Raw genomic sequence first — 24,806 nt, 5'->3', positions numbered from 1 at the left:
GCTCTGTAGGAGGCTGGAGTGTAGGTCGACCCCCTTGCATCACTATCATCCTGCTGGTGGAGGATAGCTCAAACTGTAGTGCCGGGCCCGTGAGAGTGGACCAAGCAGCTGCGCCCCAAGTACACTGCCGTGCTGTGGAAAGAGCTGGCATCAGCCAAAGGACACGAAGCCAAACTTGCTGTGCCATAGGATAGTCCCAAAGACAATGACGCTGACTCACCATAGGATGGTCACAAGCTACGCATGCTGCCGAGAGACCACTATGTACAAGCCAGCTCCCCACTGCTGTAGCTCTATGTGCAACGAGCCACTGGAACAAAGTGACTCGCCGCGGCTGTTTGGCGTCCCCCAACCTCGCCCAAAAAGCTGACAAGAACTCAGCTGTGAGACCCTCCTCCTGCCAATGAGGTGCTGCAGCAAGACGAGCCTCTCTCCGTGCTGCTAGTATGTGCTGTCCCAGTCGAACAGTGTACTGAAAGAAAGGGACAACTGGATGGTTGGCTGAGTCGAAAGGGTCCCTCCAAAACCACTCTCCAGGATCCCACTGAACTCGTGCTAGTGGACAACTCTCCCAAGCCAACAACCTCCAGTGGCCAGTCTCAAGAGGTGATGGGTCAGGATCTACGACACAAGTCCTCTCACATATGCCCACAACTCGGATCCTTCGAAAACAGCACTCTGCCACCTGTGGGGCCTCTATTGAAACTCGGTGTAAAAGACCCTCACCATGTAGCTCGAAAAACAGGGAGGGTACAGTCTCTGAGCAAGCCGCGATGAGGACCTCTAGTTGCGTGAAGGCCCCCATCCATCTGGGTGCGCCTGACTCGAGAGGTGTGAGCCATTTAGTTGGTACTTCCTCTGTGATGTCTTGACACATGCTCTGCAGCCCTCTCATGCCCTGTAGCTGGATGCTCTGAAGCTCCTCTAACAAGCGTGAGAACTGTAGCCAGTCACCTAAAGTGCGTGTTGGACTCTGCCATGGGACCCCAAGAAACATGAGGCCTACTACCAACCAAGTGGCCTCTGTGAGTGCTAACCATGGGGTTCCAAACAAGGGGCTATCTCAAGTGCTTCTCCAAGCAAGTAGGCTGATGCTGCTCCAGGCCTCTCCGCAGCTCCTCCCATGAGCGGAGCAGACTCACAACAAAACGGTCCTCCAATCTCCTGCTCAGGCCAACCCTGCGCATCTCTGTGAAAATCCATCTGGCCGAAGGTCTCCAAGGGCCTCCAGCCTGAGGCACTCTAGCACTAAGCCACTGAAGCAAAAACTCCTTCCAGGGCTCCTCCCTTGGAAGCAATCCTTTGACAAAAAACTTCCCAAGAAGGGCTTTGCTCTACTGTTCTGGGTCTATGATCCCCAACCCCCCCTGAGAACAAGGTAGAGTGATGACGTGCCAGGCCACTTTGGCCTACGCTATTTGAGTGCCGCGCCCTGACCAAAGGAAATTCCTGATCAGCCTCTCTACCTGGTTGATGCAGGAACTCGAAAAGATCCAACAAGATCGGATGTATCACATAGTAGCCAACAACACCTGATTGGCCACTACAACTCTGCCTGCCAAAGAAATTCGTGTGGAGCTCCAGTGTAACAACTTCCTCCTGATGGACAAGAGGAGGGGAGCAATTTGCTGCCTGAGGAGACGAGTCCAAGCCAACGTGATAGCCCTAAGTATGGAACTGCAGTCCTTGGGGGATCCATCTGAAACCCTCGCCTGGCAGCCAATCAGGCGTAGGAGCACTTCCAACCGAGAAAGCCACTTTCTTTCTCGAGTTGATCAGGTGCGCCTGATGCACAACAAAAACTCTCTAGAGCCTGCTCACACTTGTGAAGGTTGACCTCTTGGCCCTCCAAGTACAAAGCTGAGCCGTCTGCAAACTCAGCATCCAGTAGCTCGTCAGCCTGAATAGGGTGCCCTAATCTGATGCGAAACCAAAAATCTGCTCATCGTCTCAGCATAGAACAGAAAGAGGAAGGGGGCAAGAGGGTAGCCCTGTTTGACCGAATGTGTGAGCATGAAACGATCACCTCTACCACCTGCCAAAAGTACCTGACTGTGTGCCCATCTGTAAAGAGCTGACACACCTATGATCCAGGCATCTGAAAAGCCCATCCTGCGTAGAGTGCCGTCCAAAAAGTCCCAGTCAACTCTATTGTAGGCCTTCTCAAAATCGAGAAGAAGTATCACCAGATCCTCACCACAGAGGCACGCGAGGGCACATGCCTCCCCAAAAGTAAAGATGTTGTCAATGATACTACGCTCCTTGACAAAACCTGTCTGTGTCCCATGTGTAATGCTCTCTAGAAGTGGCTGAATCCTCAACTCAGAGCCTTGGCAAGACTTTTGTAGGCTAAGTTGAGGACGGTGATTGGCCGCCACTGTCGAATCTCAGCCAAGGAGCCACCCTCCTTGGGAATGAGGTAAATCAGGCCCTCACTCATGTTGTCAGGCATCTCTCCTGTGTGTGTGTGTAGGATGTAGTGAAAAACACTGCAGAGATCTGAGCCAAGCAAGTCCCAGTACTCTAAGAAAAAGCTGGGAGTCAAACCATCCTCACCTGGACAACTACCACGGGGAAGTGCTCCGAGGGCCGCGAGGAGCTCCTCTAGCTGAAGAGGCAGCTCAAGCCTCTGGCACATCTCCTCAGTCACAAGACAAGGCATCTGTGCCCAAACCTGCTCTCTGCATGCATCCTGATGCCCTGACTGAGGCTCTGTTGACAACAGGTTACGGTAAAAGTCAGTAGCAACTGCACGCATGTCCTCTTGCTCTGAAGCAACTGACCCGTCAGGCCTCCTCAACTGGCTGACCCTGGCATGCGCATGTCGGGGTCCCATTGTCTCAAAGAAAGCCCCTTTCACTCTGTCACCCACCTGGGTCCACTGAGATGCCTGTCGATGGAAAGCAAACTCATGGCGCCTCTGCTCTGTGCTTGCGAGCTCCTGGCGATCCTGCTGCAACTGCTCCTCCAACTAGGGACTGTCTGGATGCTGCTCCTGCATCCTCTGCAAGGAAGCCACGCCACGTCGGAGACACTGCTCCTCCTCTCTCGTTGCGGCCAGGCGTGTCGTAGATTCCTGAAGAAATAGCCAAATAAGCTGAGCAAGTCGGCACTCTGTCAGCAGGAGAGTTTTGCATGTCTAAGTCCTCTGTCCAAAGAGCCACCACTCGCTCTCTGAGAGCAGAGTCCAGCAAGACCCTCTCAGGGATGCAAAGCATCGTCTCCTCCTCCTCTATCTATCTGTCACTGTGAGGATCACTAGTGCATGGTCCGAAAAAGAAGTGCCAGCCAGAATGCAAACTGTCCCACCTAAGTCACAAAAGTGGTCACTAGTGTAGAAGTGATCTTTCCGAGATAGATTCACTCCTCTCACTCTGCGGTCCAAACGAGAGAAGGCCAGGCTGTCGAGGGGGCCTCACAAAGCTAGAATGCTGCCACACATCTGAAACTCGCAGAGTCATACATAACCTCTCCCAAGCTGCCAACTCAACTCCATGCCCAGTAGTATGGCTACCTCCAATCTTGTCAGAGGGGTCCTCCAACATGTTGAAGTCATCCCCAATGCACCATTGCTCTGCGTGCGGCATAGACTCTATAATGTGAGACCAAAACTCTGCACGTGCACGCGCCACATTGGGCGCATAGATGTTCAGGAAGCCCAAGAGGCAACCCTGAACGTGCATAGTGATCCACTGAGCCCTGCCAGGCACAATAATCCCTCTATCAACAATGGCTTGTTACCAATATCCGCAATAGTTATACACACACCTCCCTGGATGCCACCAAGTCCAAATGCAGGTGGCCAAAATGTCTCATACAGCCCACGCAAAAGCTGACCACAGTGTCTAATGCGGCTCTCACACCGATGATGCTCCTGGAGCATAAGAAGGTCAATCTCTCCTCCCACAAGGCATCGTTGAAGCTCCTGACGCAGTTAGCCCCTCTGGTGCTGAAACTGGGGCCCACCTAATCCCTGCACGTTCCATGAGACGATCCTCATGGGGAGAGAGAGAGAGAATTGATGCTACAACAGTAGCTAACCGTGCTATCTTCGAGGCAGGCTTGGGTGGGGAGTAATCTGCATCCGAGCGTCCCCAAGATAGGCGTGAGTGCAAAGAGTGTCTAGCCCAAGCCCAAGAAGAACGAGCCGTGCGCAAGGCAACCTCCTCTGTCCAAGAGTCCTCATTTATGTGTACATAGCATGGCGGGCTCTGCGTGTTAGCAAAGAAGTGAACCACAATGTGTCTACATCCTGTTGAGTCTGGAGGTGTCACCGAAAACTTGGCCAACAGCCACAGAGTCTGAACCAAGTCTGTAACCCCTAGGTCTCCCATGTGATGAGAGAACTCGATGGCATGTGCCTAAAGCCACTCCAACACCGAGTCTAAAGTCCACTCAGGCTTGTCCTTGCCGCATAGGGGAAAAGAGAAGCCAACCGTTGAGTTCAGGGCCTCTAACCCTCTAGCTGCAAGGAGCAGTATATGAACTCTGAAGCAAGCTGCCTCAAAGTCTGGTGAGGGGTCGCCGAGAAACCGTGTAAAGTCATAGGCAAAGAAATCCCAACGACGACGAATGTCGAAGCTCGTCATTTCAAGAGGAACTGCTGCAAAGAGGTCCGTCTGCACCAGAAGGGGGGTTTGCAAGAAAGGTTGTCCCTCTCTCGCCAAGTGACTCGTGGCAAAAGTGCCACCAAGAGATCTCCTAGCAGCCGAGGATGGTCCTGCCTCTTGGGACGGTTGCGGGGAAGGGGCGGGAGGAGATGTGGAAGCAAGGGGGCTCGTGGGAGAAAGAGGAGGGGGGGGGGGGGGGGGGGGGGGGGGGGGGGGGGGGGGGGGGGGGAGGGGGGAGGAGGGCGGGGGGGGGGGGGGGGGGGGGGGGAACTCAAGGGGAGGAGGGGCTGTGGGAGGTGAGGCTGAGGTGGAGGGTGGAGCAGAGCCTCGTCCTGCTGAAGAGGGTCGAAACGGTTCCCTGTTGGAACCCACTGTTGCTGGACTGGAGCCTGGAGACCACTCTGAGTGCCAGGCTCGCGTGGTGGCCCCTGTCGACGTCTCCACGAACCTGTTGCTAGCCCTCTTCCACTTGAGCCCTAGTCTCGGAGGGTGGCTCTGCTTGCGTACCCTGTGACTTCGTCTACTGCTGCTGCCAGCCCGTGAAGGCTGGGGCTGGCTGAGTCTGCGGTGTAGGTCGGGGTCTCCTCCGTGGACAGGCCTTCGCAAGATGGCCCATGTGACGACAAATAAAGCATCGATTCGGGAGGCCTGAATACTCCACGCTCTGACGGAACCAACCTCCACTCATCTGAGGTAGTAGGATGACCTTAGGGAGAGTGTGGGTGTCCTGAACCAGAACACGTACTGTGGGGATGCCGGCCGCCTTGGCAGCAACAGAGGCTGCCGTGCGAGGTGTCTCTAGCATAGTTACATGGGACGGCGGGTCGGGGTCGGGAACGGGGTCGGGACGGCAAAAGTCAGGAAACGGGGACGGGGGTCGGAACGGCAAAAAAAAAAAGAGAGTTTTTTTGGCATTTTTTGACCTACACATGCCACACACATAGAGCATCACTTTGACCATAAATTTACACTAAATAGACCAAAGAACACGAGTCATATAGGCTGAAATGTGCTAATAAAATATCGATGATCGATGGATACAAAATGAGAAGTGCATGCCACAAGGGCTCAAGAGTCAAAAAGCCTAAAGGACTTACGACAAGCCTGAGGCCTCAAGGATAACAAAAAGTACAAAGGGCTATGTAGTATGTAGAGTCGTAGACTCAAGAGTCTAGACTCGAGAGTCGAGTGATCAATGATCATCAAACTCAAGAAGTGCTCGCCTGTTGAATCTCCACATCGTCGTCGTAGTCGAGGTCGTCAGCAACGTATGAGGGCTCCGGCTCGGGAGGCTCGCATTGAGGCTCGAAATCCTCCTCTAGCTCCTCCAAAAGAGTATCGGCCATAGATGGATTCTCTTGTGCCATCTCCCACTCAGTGAAAGGATCTGCCTTGTGTGTGACGCTCTTGGCAAGCATGCGCAAGTTAGCGCTCACAAACACCAAATCATTGGCCCTCTGAACGCCAAGGCGATTCCTCTTCTTAGAGGCAATGTGGCTGTACACACTCCATAGTTGCTCCAAGCAACTAGTGGTACATGCTTGGCTAAGGACACGAACAGCCAAGCGCTGCAAATGTGGGCCATCTCCTCCATAGTCCTCCCACCACAAAACCGAGCCAATCTTGTTGCGATCAAGCTGTGCATCTACACATCCATAGGAGCCCTTCTTTTGCCTGTAGTTGAGTAGCTCGTCTCTAATCTTGCGCCTAATGTCACTACTAGGCTCAAGGCGCTCCAATGCAAGCTGCCATCCTTTGCTCACCTCCTTGTCGGTCTCTTGACGCCTTCCTTGAAACTCAGGGTCAAGCACATAAGTTGCCGCATGAAGTGGAGAGTAGTATCCATTCCACCTCGACTCACACAAGCCATGAATCTCCGCATACTGAACAGGGTCGGGCACAAGCTTCTCAAGTGCCTCTATCATCCGATCCATGGCTTCGTAGACTTTGCCAATGCATGGCTGCAAGCCATCCACCACTCGAAGTAGGTGTAGAATAGGCTTGACCATGGCGTCAAGAGTCTTCACCTCCTCCCACCAAGCGGCGTCGTCGGCCCATTCTCGGCATTTCAATCCTACTGCTGATGTAGACTCCGGCATGGCCTGGAACTCATCACTGAGAAAGAGGCCCCTTAAGGCTCCGCCACATGTAGACAAGCGGCCTAGCATAAGCCAATTGAATGCAAATCTTGTCTCTGAATATTTGAGCAAAGACAAGTGGCTCCTCTTTGAGAATTCATGGCGCACTTTTTGATGGTTGAGCACAAAGGAGACAATTCGAGAGGCGTCACCAATGGTGAGTGAAATCCATGACAAGTTCCCTATGTCCTTGAGGAGGTTATTGAGGCAATGCGCCATGCAAAATGTGACATGGATGCTGGGATACATGCCCTCAATGATAGCTCCGGCTGCCCTATTTGACGCCTCTCCATCTGCAACCATACAAAGGACATTCTCCGGGCCGGTGATCTCTATGGTGCTTGTCCACTCCGCAGCAAGCATCTCGGCGGCCTTGCCACTATCGGATGCATCATGTGACTCCACAAAGTACATCTCCCCCCGAGAGTAGGCTACCACCCCGTGGATGGACCGCTTGCGGGTGTCGCTCCATCCATCTACAAGAAGAGAGACGCCATTGGTCTCCCACAAATCCTTTGTTGCTTGGGCCGCTTGCTCCATGGCAAGCTTCTCTTTGTCAAGGAGGGTGGTGCGAAGCCTCTCCGATGAAGGTGGCACATAAGAGGAGCCATATTCCCCTATTTTCGTAACCATGGATCGAAAGTATGGAGACCTATCCACACAAAATAGAGCATGTTGCGTTAGTATGGAGAGTCGAGAAATTATAACCCATTATGAATACAAAATGGAAGATTGCAATGTGCATATGCCAAGGGAAACTCACCGCGAAGCATGGAAGGCAATGTGGTCGTGGAAGAAGAATCGGGCAACCGACCTATCTACCTCTTCCTTCAATTTAGGATTCCAATTTTCGTTGAGAGTGGTTTGGCGATGCGGAAGGGAAGAGGACGGTGTAGATCCATGGCTCTTGAAGGTTCGAGAGATGTCGTCAAGGTTGGCTTCCCTTTGCTCTCGCGGTGTCGCCGTGGCGGAGGGATCAACGGCAACAAAACAGCCCCTCTTGGCCGCTTCCGCAACCTCATACACAGTGAGTTTCTCAAGAAGATCCAACCTCTTCTTGGGAGCTACATGAGGCCAAACTTCACCTCGTGACCGGGTTCATGAAGAAGATGGGCTCGCACTTTGTTTGAACCACCCGATCTCTTGTATGGACATAGCTTGCACGTCCATGGTCTTGCACCGCCACCTTTGCCACGCGAGCTAAAGTAGACTTCATCCCACCACGACCACGTTTGCACGGCGGGCCTCCTTCGAGAAGAAGCGGCTTGAGAAGTGGAGTTGGCTTGAGATGACATGATGGTGGAGAGACTCGAGAGAGTAGAGCTTAGAAGTTAGAAGGGTTAGAGGAGAGCTTGTGTGGAGAGAGAGTAAAGGAGAGCTTCAAAGTGGGTAGAAGAGGGAGAGGAGAGCTTCAAAGTTCAAACTTGAGCCTTGAGCTTGAGGGAAATGGAATGAGCTTGAGCCTTGAGCTTGAGGGAAATGGAATGAGCATTGAGCAGAGGCCCAAGGGAGCCTTTTATAGCCTCCCAAGGGCCAAGGCTTAAAAAATATGGCAGTTGGGGCTGCACAGAGCCGTTGCAAACGGTAAAAAACGGCCACTTTTTTGAATCCGACCCCGGCCGACCCCTGCCGTCCCCGTCCGACCCCGGTCCGGCCCCGGCCGTCCCCGGTCCATCCCCCCTGCGACCCGCCCGTCCGGCCCGTTTTCCGTCCATCCCTCGGCATTCCCAGCCGTTCCCTGGCCCTAGGGCCCGTCCCCCCCGTCCCCTGTAACTATGGTCTCCAGGACAGTCCCAATCGTTGAGCCTATCCTGAAAAGGAGCGAAAGGTACTCCCTTCGCAGGCTGGAGAAGTAGACTGAGATGGGCAAGGCTGCCTCCTCGACAAGAACGTCGGTAGCTGGGTGGAAACCGTTGCGCCACTGTCGAAAGTGTGCTCGAACTGCTCGGATGGCCAAGGGGCTCATCGCGATGATCTTGGACACCATCTCGGGAGTCTCAAACTCTATTTGATAGTAGCCACGTCCGAGAAGCTGAACATCGAGGATCTTGCCCACCTCTACGAGAAGGCGGGCCTGGAGGAGATCACGCACCTCCCCGCTGTTGGGTCTGGTGTCGAGAATCTTGCAGATAACAGAGGTGGCTTGAAGGCGCGCCACCTCTGCCTCTAAGCTCGCTTGCTCTGTCGGCGAGAGAGCAAGTCGGATGGTGGGTTCTGTGGGGTCAGGCGAGGGGGCTGCCATGGAGTCCCTCTGTGGCGGAGAAGAATCCTCCGTGTGTCTGTATGGCAAAACCCGTTTCACATGACCCATCAATTCTGAATAGAATCTGACTTTTGTTCGAAGCAGTGATCTCGGATCTCTGGAGGAAGTCCGCAACAAAACGGCTCAATCTGTTCTTTAAACAAGATCTTCTTAAATGAAGAACAAGTAGAAAAGAGCTCCAAAACCTCTCGCAGTATGCATCCAAAGAATTTCTCTTGGTCATCCGAAGAACATTCCAAGCAGTTTGTATGTCTCGTTCGTACTCCTGAGTCAGCCAAGAAGAAATAATAGGCCATTTAAATTTCAGCCATTTAACTGGCGCTTTCTTGTTTAATATAAGAGTGGACCACCATGTTCGAGCATTTCCCTTGAAGAAAGAGGTAGCCCTCCGAATCTTGGAGTGCTCTGTGTAATGCCCTCCAGAGAAAGCTATATCAAATTGTTGTATGAAGGCCAAAGCCCTCGAAGCATCTCGGAATCCAAAAAAAGTGTCAAAACTTAATTGACTGTTCACCTTCTTTAAATTCTCAAACTTTCTTGCTTTTATCTTCGAGAAAGTCATACTGGTTGGCTTTATAAAAATGCTTCTTCTTTGCGTAAAATCTGTGATCGTGGGAGTCCGAACTATTTGAAGACGAGTCCTCTGTAGAACTGTCAAAAACTGGGCACAACTTAGGCTTTTTTGCCTTTTTCTTGCCCTTTCCGAAGCTTTGCTTTTTGCTTCGCTTTTTCCATTCCCTATCTTCATCACTCGAGTCAGAAGAGCTAGAAGAACTGTCAGAAGAAGAAGAAGAAGAAGAACTGGATACTCTTTCAAATCGAACACGCTTCTTCTGCTTTCTTACCGAGGCAAAAGTAGATTGACGACCCAAATAACCTGGGAAGTCAGTTCCTTTCTTCTGCTTTTTGTCTTGCATTTTGGCTTTGTTGTTCGCGTCAAAAAGTTGAGTAATTCGTGTATCAACCACCTCTTCCACTTCTTGCTCTGTAAACATCCTTAGAGTAGGAGGTTTCTTGAGTGCCGTTTTGAGGGTTGGCTTTGTGGCCTTCTGCCACTGGGTGTGCACTTTGTCGAAGGATGTTTGAGTCAAAAATTTTGCAAATTTCGGATCCTTCGCAAGGCTGATCATCATCTTCGTTGCGTCGTCAACCAATTGTCGACGTTCCATCTCTTCAGTCTCCGCATGAGTAGGCCGAGGCGGGCCGTACTCTTCGTGAGAATCTTCTTCATGATCTCTTCCCGCATCCCTAGATGCAGAGGAAGTCGATTGTTCGTTGTTGGAATCCATAAGTGCCGCGAGAAGAGGATCGGATTTCCCAGTAGCAGAGTAATCGGCTGCGCTCTGATAGCGCTGTAACAAAGTTGGACACTCCAAGTCAAGGTTCTACCACGACACAACAGAGATTCACTTCAAAACAGTTCACAGTTCACAATTGATTCGACACGGCCTGACAGAGTTCCGTGCCTAGAGATATTGGCCCCAAAGACTGGCGCCCCTTTCGGTGTTTCTTTTTGTATTAATCTGTGCTCAAAGTACAAGAGAGTGGGAGGGTTCTCACTCTCAGACTCTGCGTCGAGATGCTCTGAGTTGTGAGGGCCGTGCCCACTAATTTATAGGTTTATAAGGGATGCCCAAAAAGCAAAGCCCCAAAAGCTTTTCTTTTAAAAGCTTGTAAAAATAAAGCAATGTTCCAAAAGCTTCTCAATTCACTTACGTAGAATTCAGCCCTGCGTTAAAGCAGTTTTCCGTACGCTTTGCCCTGTTAGCAGGTCAGCGCAAAAAGCGTCGCAAATCACGGGAAGTCCGTATGGCATGCCACGTCAGCAAGTTCAGCGTGAATTCCGAAAATCTGCCACGTCAGCCTGCTGTGTTTTCTCGGGCCTGTAGCCTACTGTGTGTGTCCGGGCATGCCATGTCACCTGTTTGTGACATCAGCTCCTTACGCTGCCAAAAGGTTGAGAAGGAGAACATGGGACTCTTACTGCTCTGCCGAGTAGAGAGCGTGCCTTCTGGGCACGTTGCAAAATGTGCAGTCGTCTCACTGAAGGACATGTGCCATCTCCACTCTACTCGGCTCAAGAAAACTGCCAAGCTACAGGAGCACTAGCTATGAAGGATCAAGGAACAGGAAGAGGTGGAGGGGCATACAAAAGAGGTGGAGCGAATGGTTCCAAATGTGTAGAGGTGGTAGGATGTGGGTGTGTGGCAAAGGGTGGTGTTCTCTCTCTCTCTCTCTCTCTCTCTCTCTCTCTCTCCCCCCCCCCCCCCCCCCCCCCCCAAAAAAAAAAAAAAAAAGTGGGGCTTGTTACCCTTTCGTATTACGTAATCAGAGTTACAGGAACAAAGGCATTACATGTGCCCATGGCATAGGCACACAAAATATTATGGATCTGATAGTGAAAAAACTTCTGAAATGTTCAAGATCCACAAATTGTAGGGGAAAAACTATCAGTGATACAGAGTTACAAAAGATAGGTGAATTTACAAAAGCTAGGAGCAAGGGAGTAAGGGAAGAAAGTAACAAAGAGCTGAAGCAAAAACAGGTCACCCACTGAAAACTCCACCAAAGAACCTCTGAGAGAAGACTCCCAAGTCTCCAAGGCCGTAAAAACGACGCATCCTAGCAGAATAAGAATCACCGCTACAAATCAACTCTGCACCAAACACCCGGGAGAGAGATGACCTCTATCCATCCCTGGCAAGTCAACTGGCCTATGACATTCTTCAACCTGCAAAAGAAGCTAGGCGAGGGTAAACCTCTCATGCTTGCCACCCTCAACACACTCCAAAACCATCGAACCTACTTCCACCAAACATGAAACGAAACAGCAAGAACATACAACAACATGCAAACAAGCAACCATACACGCATCCACACCCCACACAGGCAACGACACACAAACACATGCAGCTACAAGCAATCACACAAAACAAAGAATCGCAGATAGGCACAACAAGCAGACAAGCAACAACCAAGCAATCGAAAAGAAACCTGTGAGTGAAAGAAAAACGTAGAAATCAAGAAAACTAGCACAGGACACAAAGGCAGGTGACGGGAGTGAAGGGAGAAGGGGTGTCGAAGTAAAGGGAGGGGTTGGCGGAGCGTCAGATGGGGCAGTTCGTCGCAGCTGCTACATCTGTAGTAGTTCGGCAATACGTGGGAGGGTATGACATGCACGCCCAGCGCGGCGCCATGAAGGGAGAGCGATGGAGATCGGTGCGGAAAATGTGCAAAGAGCTCTAACGCACGACCTCTCCTTCTTAGTACTTAAGTTTCTTGCACCCCTCATTATTTTGTGCCTTTGTATTGATTAGAGAGTCTCTAGTCTTTCCCCCACTTTCACTTTCACTACAACATTTTGTTTAGGATGTTAGTCTTTCTTTCAGCACACAGACTTTGTATTAGATTCACCAGTTTGTAACTTGTTGGTCTCATAGGTCATTTTGGCCTTTTGTAGACGTTAATATGTCATTTCATTTCATCTGTGTGTGTGTGTGTGCGCGCGCGCGCGCGTGCGCCCGCATGGATGCGCGTTTGTTTGTGACAGAGAAAGAAGTTGATTTCTATTACTCGAAAGATCCCTTAGAATGCCCAAATTGTGCCAATTTTGAGGGTAAATACATCAATTATTACAAAGCAAGCCCAAAGGTGGCGATCTAAACAATGTAAAAACCAGATACAACTAGCCACATGGCGACTCAAAAAACTAAAAGCCAAGGTAAAAACTAAAGAGAGTAAAAAGTACCTTGGCAAGCTAAATGGAGAGAGGATGACAACAGCCTCTGAAAGATAGTCACTTCCACCAAAAACAAACTCCTCTATTGTATATCAAAACTTGAACCACCAAAAGCCACTAGCGGTGAAAAAGACAAGGAACATCTGCAATAGTGAGAGCTCTAACTTCAGGCATAGCCCGCTAGCTGGTATAATCTGACAACAAAAGGCAATGGATAAACACAAGGGAGAGAGCAACCACTGACGAAGATGAGAGAGAAGGGGCAACGGACACCACCAAGGAATTGCAGGAGGATGCCAAAAGCTGAGCAAGAAAGCATTGAACCAGAGCTAACAAGGTGCTATCATCCAATATAAAAACCAGTCCACTTGCTGAAGTTGGCTCCTGAGGACCAGATGTAGGGAAGGAACTCCAAGAAGACAGTGAAGGAGGATTTGAGGAGGACAAGTTTTAGAGTGAGTAGAGAGCAGAGCGGCAAGCTAACAATAGCAAACCTATCCAGCCCAATGCAGGAAACACAAGGAAACAAGGAAGACGATGAAGTAAACAACAAAAGAAGGAAGCCAAGGAAATCAAGCAAAAAACATGCTCTAATAACAGACTCCACCAACACCCACACAGCCACCCAAACACAGGTGTGCATGCGCACACACACAAGTCATATTAAAGAGCGCGAGGAATACAATGCATGCAAAACCAAACTCTGCACACCCCCAACACACACACACACACACACACACCAACCACTGCAAGGAATTGCAAGCTGAAAACTAAAAATAAAGTAAAGAAAGGCGAGAAAATGAACAAAAACCAAACCCGTCAAGCAGCTTGTACAGGAGGATGACATGTGAGAGTGAGCACTTTCTGCACGTCCACGAAGACCAATGTAGGGTCCTTGCTTGCAAGGTTCACTTCAGGCTGGGTTGAAACAAGACTGGGGAGCCCCTCCAAGAGGTTTCAAAACATTGTGCAAAAGAAGCATCAACACAATTTAATGCTCTCGCTTGCCAAAGCATGCATTGCAGGGCAGGAACCACCCTACCGAGGTTGGAAACACCCAATGTCTGTAGGCAAATTGCACTTGAAAGCAAGGGATGTTGAAGGCTAAGACGGGACCGAAAGGGAAGAGGGTACGGGATGTAGATGCACAACGAGAAATGCGACAAGGAAGTTGGCGGGCTACAGGTGTAAACTTGTGCACAATAATGTTTGTGGGCGTATGCAAACTCCATCCTTGGGTAATTACTTGTAATTCGTGACTTTCATTGATAATTACTCCAGGCATGCATGGGTGTATCTACTTAAAGCTAAGTCAGAAGTGTTTTATATGCTTCAAGCAATTTCTGATTATGATTGAAAATGTCTTAAATGTACTATGGGCACCCTCCGTTCAGATCGAGGGGGGGAGTATATGTCTCGCGAGTTTAATGCATTTCTAGCAGTCGTGGGATAAAACATCAATGTGCAGTGCCGTATACGCCTCAACAAAATGGTGTTGCTAAAAGAAAAACAGGTCACTTATAGATATGGCATGATGTATGTCCAGAGTCAAGCTTTACCACATTCGTTTTGGCTTGAGGTTGTTATGTGTGCTACTTATGTACTTACCAGGTGTCCTACCAAAGCCTTGCAGTCTAAGACTCCTTATGAAGCATGGCATGATAAGAAGCCATCTAATGCTCACATCAGCATCTACGATGCTTAGCTTATGCTTTGGTACCACAAAAGCACTGCAAAAAATTGGATGATAAGGTTGTCAAATGCATTTTTGTTGGTTACAATCCTGAAAGCAAGGGTTACTGGTTGTAATATCCGCAAACAAAGCGTATCTTGGTTTCACGAGATGATGTATTTGTGGAGGATTCTGTTTAGCCCTTGTTATCATGTACCAAGGATAGTAATGTAAGCTCACAGGACAGCTATGACACTCTATTGTCTCTTTTTAACGGTGGAAACTTAAATGTAAGTTCCAATGAGGCAAATGGAGAAAAATTGAATGTTCTAGTGAGGTAAATGTACAGCCTATGGGGGTACAGATCAGCGTGTTATTGATGCAGACGTGCATGTTGTACTTGATGTGGAAAGGGCTGAGAATGAAGAGGCTAGGGGTATGCCTAAATGGTTGGTGCATACTTTGCGTGATAGTAAATTGGATACATCTATGTCTAGTCGCACTCGCTCAGGTTCTCGTACTTAATGTGAAACTTAAGGGCGAGTCTGTCCCTATTGTATCGGCTTCGGCCGTTTCAAAATTAATGAAATCCAGTCTGTTCGTTTACTCGATCTTTTTGAAAGAGTTGAATGATGAACACAGGACAAATATGTCTGAACTTGATAAAGAACGCCAAGATTTTCTCCACACTCATGCCGATTGCTTTTCTGAGGGCCTGCCAGGCGAGTTGCCACCAACTCGTCCTGAGGATCATACCATCGATCTGATACCTGGAAGCATACCATCGAACCGGCCACCTTACCGTGTGAGCCGAGCCCAGAATGAAGAAATTATGAACCAAGTGAAAGACCTCTTGGAAAAGGGTCTTATCCAGCCGAGTTCTTCACCTTACTGCTCTCCGGTGTTGTTGGTTTTGAAGAAAGAAGGATCTTGGAGAATGTGCATTGATTATAGAGCTCTCAACAAAATCACCATCAAGAACAGATTTCCGATTTTTAGGATCGAAGATATTCTAGACCGACTACAGGGATCCTCTTGTTTCAGCAGGATCGATTTGAAGAGCGGATATCATCAGATCCTAATCACGCCGGGAGATGTCTACAAGATAGCTTTCCGGAAGACCTTCGATTTATTCGAATTTTTGGTGATGCCTTTTGGCCTTACCAATGCTCCAACGACCTTTAACCGAATGATGGACAGGATTTTCAGAGAGTACAGATCTTTTGTTGGCACTTTCTTTGATGACATTATTGTCTTCTCCAAAGATGAGGCAGAACATAGAGAACATCTGCTACAAGTCTTTCAAGCATTGCGAGATTACAAGTTGGTGATTTATGCAAAGAAAAATTTTCCTACCAGAGATACACTTTTTGGGACACATCGTCTCAGCAACAAGAGTGCAGATGGACCCGATCAAGATTGAGACTATACGTGATTGGTCCGATTTGAAGAATGTCCATGAAGTTAGAAGCTTCTTGGGCTTATGTTCTTACTACTGGCGGTTCATTAGAAAGTTTGCAGAGGTTGCTTCCCCTTTGCATATCTTGACACAGAAAGGAGTCCCTTTCTCGTGGGGACCAACAGAGGTGACTGCCTTTCGGACATTGAAAGAGAAATTGACCGCGGGATCAGTTTTGACTTTGCCGGATTTGCAAAAGTCATTCGAGGTATATTGTGATACTTGTGGTAGTAGAGTGGGTGCAGTCTTAATGCAAGAAGGCCATGTCATTGCCTATGAGAGCCGATTGTTTTCAAGGCCGGAATTGACAGCACAGATATATGAGAAAGAGCTTTTGGCAGTTATCCATGCTCTTACTCAGTGGCGACATTACCTACTCGGAGCCGATTTTAGGGTCTTCACAGATCACCAAAGTTTACGCTACTTCTTGTCACAGAAGCAGCTATCGGAAAAGCAGATGCGGTGGGCAAACATCTTGTCACAATTTCACTTCCAAATTGTCCATGTGCAGGGACAAAAGAACTTGGTGGCAGATGCTTTGTCCCGGAAGCCGTTGGAATTGGCTATTTCCGCGATACGTCATAGAAGCTTCGAGGACATGATCGATCAGTATGCCACAAATCCAGATTTTGCAGATGTATTCGGTCAAATACAGAATGGGGAGGTAGTAGCGGGATATTCTATTCGGGATGGCTACTTAATGAAGAAAAGGATGTTGTGTGTTACACAGCCGTTGAGGGAAAAGGTTCTAACCGAATGTCACTGTCCACCATTTACGGGTCACCGCGGCATTGATACCACCTTGAAAGGTATGGACAAATACTTATTCTGTCGGGACTCAAGAAGGACGCGGACGATTTTGTACGCAGTTGCTTGGTATGCCAGAAGGTTAAGTTTGACAGACATAAAGCACAAGGATTGTTACATCCTTCACCCATTCCCACCCGCCCCTGGGAAAGTATTGCTGTGGATTTCATTTTTGATCTCTCGAAGACACAGAGTGGGCACGATGGTATCTGGACTGTTATTGACAGATTTAGCTAGCAAGCTTATTTCATTTCGGTGAAGAAAATAGTCAAGCCGGATCACTTAGCAAGACTGTTCATTGCCCAGATATTCAGATTACATGGCATGCCTGAGACAATTGTCTCTGACAGAGATCCTTGATTCACGATTTGTTTTGGATGGCAGAACATTGATACACGATTGCTGTTCTCGTCATCTTTTCACCCGCAGTAGATAGATAGGCAATCTGAGATTGCAAATTCAGTCGTACTGGATTTATTGAAGTCTTACATTTCAAATCAGAAGACTCAATGGGAAAAGTATTTGCCCTTGGTGGAATTTGCCTACAATAACACGATTCAATCTTCGACGGGGAAGGCGCCATTTGAGATTATTGAAGGTGCTCCGAAGGTTCCACCCTTCTTAAGCACGAAAGATAAGATTTTTTGAAGCCGACCAATACACAAGGGACTTGGACACAACTTTTGCCAAGGTCGAGGAGGCTTTACAGAATTCTCAGGAAAGACACAAAAAGGCAGCAGATTGACATCGTCGCAATTTGAAATTAAAGGAGAACGATTGGGTGCTCTTACGTTTTGAGAAGGCTCACCTTAGAAAGAAAAAGGGAAAGGAGCGGCTTTTTCCAAAGCTTAGCATGAGATATTATGGACCTTTTTAGATAACCAAAAAGATAAATGACATCTCCTTTAGATTGAAGTTGCCTGATACTTTGAGAATTCACAATGCTTTTCATGTGAGTCTCTTGAAGCCTTTTAAAGGCGTTGTGCCCGATGATGGAGAGCCAGATGAGCAACCCGAAGTGGAGGAAAGCGAGGAGATACTCGTTCCAGAACAGATATTGGCACATAAAGATAGAAAGATAAAAGGTAAAGCGATAAGGCGGTTCTTGGTTAAATTCAAGAACTATCTCGCATTGGATGCGAAGTGGATGGAGGAGGAGGACCTAACAGATACTCCTCAGATTGTGAACCTTTACCTTGAAGCATTCGGTTTAGCATAGTCTACTCCGATAGAACCCCAATTTCAGCTTGGGTGGAATTTGGTGTAGCGGGCTTGCACAAGAGGGGAGTCACTCCGCTCCTTTGTCAACAGATTGCCCCAATTTTTGATAAGTCACTGATGTCCTTATTGGGTTTCAAGGATACTGTGAGCTGATAGTATTATGCTGTAATGACTTTAAGATTTGGAATTCCTGATATATGTTACTGATTTGTACTTGACTTGTTTGAGTGTAGGAACTGATAGACGAAATGACTGCAGCATTTTGGTGTGATAAATCTCTATAGACATGATTGCAGTAAGGATTAGTCAATCGGGCATTTGAAAGGTCCCGATTGGATCTAGATGCGATTGCTAAATACGTTGCCGATTAATCATGGTTTGAGATTGGAATGATTTTTGAATGTGATTTGTCTTGTGATGTCCTGTGATGTCAAGTGATGTCTTGTGATGTGACTGTCGATTGGTACATGTGTTGGATGTGTTGTTCCTAGTGCGTCGGTACTAACAGTCAGTGTCTGCTAAGATAGTTTATGGCCTCTGACTGTTTTGCATTGTAATCGAGGGCGATTACAATGCTTTCAAGAGCGGGGTATGTCACAAACTGCTGACGTGGCATGCCCAGACACACTCAGTAGGGTACAGACCTGGTAAAATACATCAGGCTGACGTGGCAGATTTTTGGAATTCACGTTGAACTTGCTGACGTGGCATACCGTATTGACTTCCGTGATTTGCGGCGCTTTTTGCATTGACCTGCTGACGTGGCAAAGCGTACGGAAAATTGCTTTAACGCAGGGCTGAATTCTACACAATTGAATTGAGAAGCTTTTGGAACATTGCTTTATTTTTACAAGCTTTTAAAAGAAAAGCTTTTGGGGATTTGCTTTTTGGTCATCCCTTGTAAACCTATAAATTAGTGGGCAGGGCCTCACAACTCAGAGCATCTGGACGCAGAGTCTGAGAGTGAGAACCTCCCACTCTCTTGTACTTTGAACACAGATTATGTTAGGTGCAGCGGAATGAATGTTTGCGCTTTGTTCAAGATGAGTGCTCCGAATTGTGCTCAAGGTTCCTTTTGTTCTTATCGAAGGTAGAGCCTTCCGTTCTTAATGAGAGAGTGCTACGATCACAAACAAAGTGAATGGACATTGTGCGTGTAAGTGTATGAGACTGAGAGATAGAGAGAGAGAAGAGAGATACGACACCAGAGACGTTGTAAAACCCTCCTCTGAAGGCCCCACACTCGTCGGCAAGAGTGGTCTACTTATGATTGCACAATCTGGTACAAACGGTATGTATGAGACTGATGCAAGTCTAGGCTACGTCGACGATGACGACGGTGATGACGAAGTCGACCTAAGGGCTGAAATCTGCAATCTTTCTACTGTTGTCCAAAATCGCTATGGGCTGAAATCTGCTAATCTTCTATCTACTGAATTCTGACTCTATGTCGGTGACGATGTCGATGACGACGATGCGACGACGACGCGCTGAAAACGCAGATGCTGAAATCTGCGTTTTCCGGGCTGAAACTGTAAACTTTGTGGAAACTGACCGTGCGGCAAGGAACTGCTGCGAGAAGGTGAGATCTGCTATGTTTGGGGCTTGATCTGCGATGTCTGACTGCTGAAAACTGAAAACGCTGGTCCTAGGGCTGATTCTGTTGCGATAGATCTACAAAACGCTAGGGCTGAAAATGGAGTTTCTGTCGCCGGGATTCTGCAGATGCAAAAACGCTAGGCTGATCTGCTGTGGTCTTGTCGCCGTGGCTCTGCAAATGTAAAACGCTGGCTGATCTGCTGTGTCTTGTCCAAAAACCCTAGCCAAGATGCTGTGGAGCAAAAACGCTAGAAGCCTTTGGGGTCCTGCTGAGAAGGTGCCTGTTGAGCATGTGCTCATGCTGCCTCTTCTGCCAGAAAGTGCTAACTTGGGTTTGCTTATATATTAACTTAGCAAAATTGCCCTACCTACTTTTGTTCGAAAGTCACTTAAAAATAATAAGTGAAAATAACCAAAAATAGGGAAAATAGGCTAAATGCAGTGGAAAATTCCCCTGACTGAATCTGATGGATTCTGAAGGGAATATTGATGATCATGATGTGTGCAACCAGAGGATATGCATCTACACTCAGTGACTGGGCATGCACGGTCTACGAATAGACTCACAAAAGTGCCAGATCACTGCTAATCTAGACTTGACTGGAGTAACCGAACCCTGATCATGCTGTAGCTTGTCCACGGACACATAGGGTTGGATGTGTCACGTGACAAATTAATAAAAAAAAAAATACCGAAAGGGACGCGAGTCTTTGGGGCCAATATCTCTAGGCACGGAATTCCGCCTGGCTGTGTCGAATCAATTGTGAATTGTGAACTGTTTTGAAGTGAATCTTTGCTCTGTCGTGGTGGAATCTTGACTTGGAGTGTCCAAGTTTGTTACAGCTGCTGCAATTCTGCAAGTTGAACTCGTACTTGCTGAAACTCTTCTTCAGCGGTTCTCCCTTGACACATCATGGTTCTTCCCATTCCTTTTCAGAATGGTCCTCCTCTGCAAAAAAAAAGAGAGACGACCGAGCTTTGATACCAGTGTCACAAACAGGAGCGCACATAAGCAATGGATAAGCTGAAAATAAATAGAACTTGAGAGAGATAGAAGGGAGAGGATTGAGACAATGTGTGGGAAGAGTAGATGTTCTGGTCCCTCCACTTTGTAACGGGATGAGCACGGCATGCCAACCTGGCACCCCTTTCCTTATTTCTTTATATTGCTTCCACAAAGTACAAGCTCTAGGAACTCTGCTATGCTTCTCCACACAATAGAATCCAGAGAGAGAGCCCACACAACATATTAGAAGGCCCTTGGCCTATCCAAAAGCATCTCACATGAAAAGCGTTAGTTCTAAAAGCAGCTGGTCCAAAAGCAAGCACCTTGTTTTATGCTAGTGTTTAGGCCCCTCGGGCCAATGATTTGTAAGTTGGTTGGGTCAAGATTTTTAATCATAACCCCTTTTGTCTTTTAAGCCCCACGGCCATCTTCAGCAATTTGGTAGGTCTTCTTCTTCTGCTCCTTTTTAGTTAGGGTTTAGGCCCCTCAGCCAGGATCTGCAGGTTGGCTTCGGCTAGGATTAGGGAGGTATAACCCTCTTGGCCTTCAGTGGTAGACACGTCAACATTTTGTGACACACCCTCTTTACAAGAAGAGTAATCGTCTGCGTTTATATCTGCAAAACAACTCAAGTTAGATAAAAAATATCCGAGGGTCAAGCTAAGCTGGAGGGTCATTCAGTTTTCTCTTTCGAAATTGAAGCTCTTGATATTCTAGCGTAGCAAAATTAGCCATCACACCTAGACCGTGCTAATCTCTAAAGGGGTGTCTTGATGCACTAAAGTTATATACCCAGGCAATCTCACCCAATTAGGAATATTCAGTGGTTGACACATCAAGATGCAACACAAATGCTTACAGATGTATGTTTCTGGACATAAAAATAAACAGCAGCAATGAACACTCCTCCCAAACAAACGGTCTTAGGCATGAAGATATTCAACGACTGCCTATCCACCTCTTCAAGCTTGCACTTCTAGAAATTCCACCCGCTTCTCTTGAGCCAGATAGGGCTCCTAGGGACATTGTTGTACCTTCATGCAATTCTGAGAGAGATGTTACTCTAGCTGTGCTCATGACATAGTAGAGGGGAATTTTTTTTCCCCTTGTGGCTTGTAGAAAAATGTACATGCTAGGAGATATGAGAGTCTTGAAAACCAAGTAGTAGTCCTGGTATTTTTTGTATATTTTGAGGATTAAGAGATTGCACCTTTGTAGTGATCGGCCTTGTACAGTTATCTTTAGTCTGTGCCCTTGAGATGTTTATTTCAATAAGAAGATTTTTTCTTAGAAAAGAGAGAGAGAGAGAGAGAGAGAGAGAGAGAGAGAGAGAGAGAGAGAGAGAGAGAGAGAGAGAGAGAGAGAGAGAGAGAGAGAGAGAATGAAATGACATATTAACGTCTACAAAAGGCCAAAATGACCTATGAGACCAACAAGTTACAAACTGGTGAATCTAATATAAAGTCTGTGTGCTGAAAGAAAGACTAACATCCTAAACAAAATGTTGTAGTGAAAGTGAAAGTAAAAGTGAAAGTGAAAGTGGGGGAAAGACTAGAGACTCTCTAGTCGATACAATGGTACAAAATAATGAGGGATGCAAGAAACTTAAGCTACTAAGAAGGGGATAATCCACCAGCTCAGAGTAAATCCAGCATCGGTCGGTGTCGGATCTCCTCGATGTCCTCCATGGTCAAAAACCTGACTGGGTGTTGTGCTGGTGCGCCCAAAATAATCCTCATCCTCATCTGTAATCTCCGTCTATGCTTGGATGCCCTCCTCTATAATCGTGGACGTTTCGATCCCCCTAGGTCCATCGCATAGTCGATCATTGTGCCTCTAGTGGAGGTGGGATCCGAACTATGCTGCAAAACCTGCCTGTCTAGCTGTCTAGTGGTAATGGCTGGCCTGAAATAGTCTGTAACCTGACACTAAGTCTGTCTCTCTGGTCGCCTCAACAAGCGATCTCTAAGTCTCCTTAACTTGAGCAAGAACAAACCCAAGCATCTCTGATCCTGGTATCCCATAACTATGAAAAGTGGTCCAAAACCCTCCATCAATAAGCAATGGAATCGCCCGTGAATCTCATAGTATGTGGAGCAATGACATATGTAATGCAGCTTTGTCTCTGGCTCTCCCTCTGCATACAAGACATACCTTGGCCTCAATCGAAACATGCGTATCCATATAGCTCGGCCTGACTACAAAGCCATCTGCCGTGAGCTGGAGAAAACGTTCTCTGTAAAAAGCTATCTTCGTGCCCAACTCTTGAGTAGGCTCTACTGGTGTCCATGTGAATCAAGTCCTGACGGATAAATCTAGTAATCTTTGTTCGTGTCACAGTGAGAGAGGGGGCCTCCAAAGAGTACTGGAAGGGAGGTAGTCTGTCCATGCTAAAACCATGCATCTAGAACCAAGAAGTCATCTGTCCATACTAGCAGGCCGCGCCTCCCTGTAAGGCCAACTGTCGGGAGGACTCAAGAGCAAGCCGAGCATATTTGTTTCTGGGAAGGTCCCACAAGCTATGTATGAAAGAGACTGATCTAGTAAGTGTCTCAATCACCACCGGAGTGGCAGCTAGCTCTGCTCTAATAATCTCATGAGGTACTGAGGCCTTGGCTCTAATCATTCGGGAAATCATAGATACCAAGGGCCTCTCCATCCCTTTCAATCCATTAGTGCTGCCAGCTCTGCCGTGACAGGGCCCCAAATCTGCACCCCGTACATCATAGCTACCCCGTACATCGTAGCTGAGGTCACCAAAGTATCAAAAAGCCAAAGTTTGGTTCGAGGTTCCTGAAACTGCGAACACATCCTCTCAAGTCTGTCCAAGGCTGCATAGGCTCTGGTCAATCTAGTCTCTGCTGCTCTTCTCAGCGAAAAAACTGGCCACTGAAAACTACCCCCAGATAAGTACATGCATCTGTATACTCCACAGTCTCTTGCCCATATGTAAATGTGGGAGCTGACCTCTTGACCCACTGCGGTGTGGTGTTAAACACCATAACCTTGGTTTTACCAAGGTTGACAGACAATCCACTATCCTCCGCAAATACATGTAAGGCATCCAAGTGGCGCTGCATTCCCTTTGGGGAGTCAGAAATCAGCACAATATTATCAACAAAAGTGGGATCCATGTCCCTGCTAGTTGTGCTCCTATGTCCCCTAGTCTCGTAATGTAATCAGATGCCTCATCTACATACATACCAAACAAAGTAGAGATAGCGGGCATCCCTGCTTCACTCCGATAGTGGAGTGAATCAAGGTAGAAAGTCCCCCCGGGAGTGTGTACCTGCCCCGCAACTGATCTGTATAAAGCCACAAGCCCCCAAATGAACTGTGTGGGTACCCCCATGACAGAGAGAGAGAGAGAGAGAGAGAGAGAGAGAGAGAGAGAGAGAGAGAGAGTTTTGTTTGTGCAGGGATGAATTTTAAGGACTTATTTCTTTTTCTAAGAAGAATGATGGTATTTTTTCTCTCCTACTTACATCATAATAGGTCAACGATCAAAGAGGAGAAGCATGAACAAGAAATTTTTTCCACGTCTATAGAAAAAACATCTGTCAGTCGTGAAGTTTCAACTCAAGTTCTGTTTAACTTGAAATCAATCAGGCTTGTAGCTCAACTTCTAGCTTCAGTGGATACATGTGAGCAATGCATGTTAGCATCACCTGATGAAGGTGAAGTGGAAAGTGCTAATTGGATTCCCTGGGTTGATAATGCTCGGAATTCAGAGTATGGCACCTTTCTGTCAAATTTGATTGGTCCATGTACTTCTCCTGATATATCAGGATCGTGTCTTTGTGCTCCTGATATGTCAGAAGTATCCCATCGTGCTAGTTTAATTGATATGGAATGCTCGAAGAAGGGGAAGTCGGAAACTTCACGTGGGCTTCTGTTGCAAGGTACTACTCAAAGTATCAGTGTTGTTGCAGCGAAGGTGAAAACACCTACTGCTTTGATCCTGGTCATTCAAGCTATTATAGATCAATTTAGACAAGCTTATCAAATTGGTTTCTAGTTTTCTTACGCAAATTGGTTTGCTTGATCAATTAATCTTTCGCAAATTGGTTTGTTTCAATGAGTGGAGGAGTGTTTGCAATCCATTTTAGTCTTGAAGCAGTGTTGGATAATGCAGCTTGTTAACATGAAGCATCTTAAGGTAGGGATGGTTTTGTCAGGTGAGTTGCCTGCACTAGTGCAAGTGGGTGATCTGCAAGCCACAAGCAGGCAAGGGATGCTTAAGACTTGGTTTAATGGAGAGAGAGTACAAATGAGTGGTCAACTGACTCATT

General features: G+C 47.6%; 1 protein-coding gene across 6 annotated transcripts in view; it reads left to right on the top strand.

The window, feature by feature from the left end:
- LOC147425857 (arginine-specific demethylase JMJ20-like) overlaps positions 1-24,546 on the top strand; it is a 91,977-nt gene extending 67,431 nt beyond the window's left edge. For all 6 annotated transcript variants that reach the window (XM_086498480.1, XM_086498478.1, XM_086498479.1 and 3 more), the window contains one exon: positions 23,934-24,546. In XM_086498480.1, coding sequence (XP_086354606.1) covers positions 23,934-24,532 — 599 coding nt within the window. In that variant the 3' untranslated portion in view covers positions 24,533-24,546. The remainder of the gene's footprint in view (positions 1-23,933) is intronic.
- Positions 24,547-24,806: the final 260 nt, after the last annotated feature.

Source organism: Adiantum capillus-veneris, chromosome 24 (genome assembly GCF_014529385.1).
Source record: "Adiantum capillus-veneris isolate H3 chromosome 24, ASM1452938v2, whole genome shotgun sequence".
Taxonomy (NCBI): Eukaryota; Viridiplantae; Streptophyta; class Polypodiopsida; order Polypodiales; family Pteridaceae; genus Adiantum; species Adiantum capillus-veneris.
Note: the sequence above shows the minus strand (reverse complement) of the source record. Positions and strands in the feature narration are given on the sequence as shown.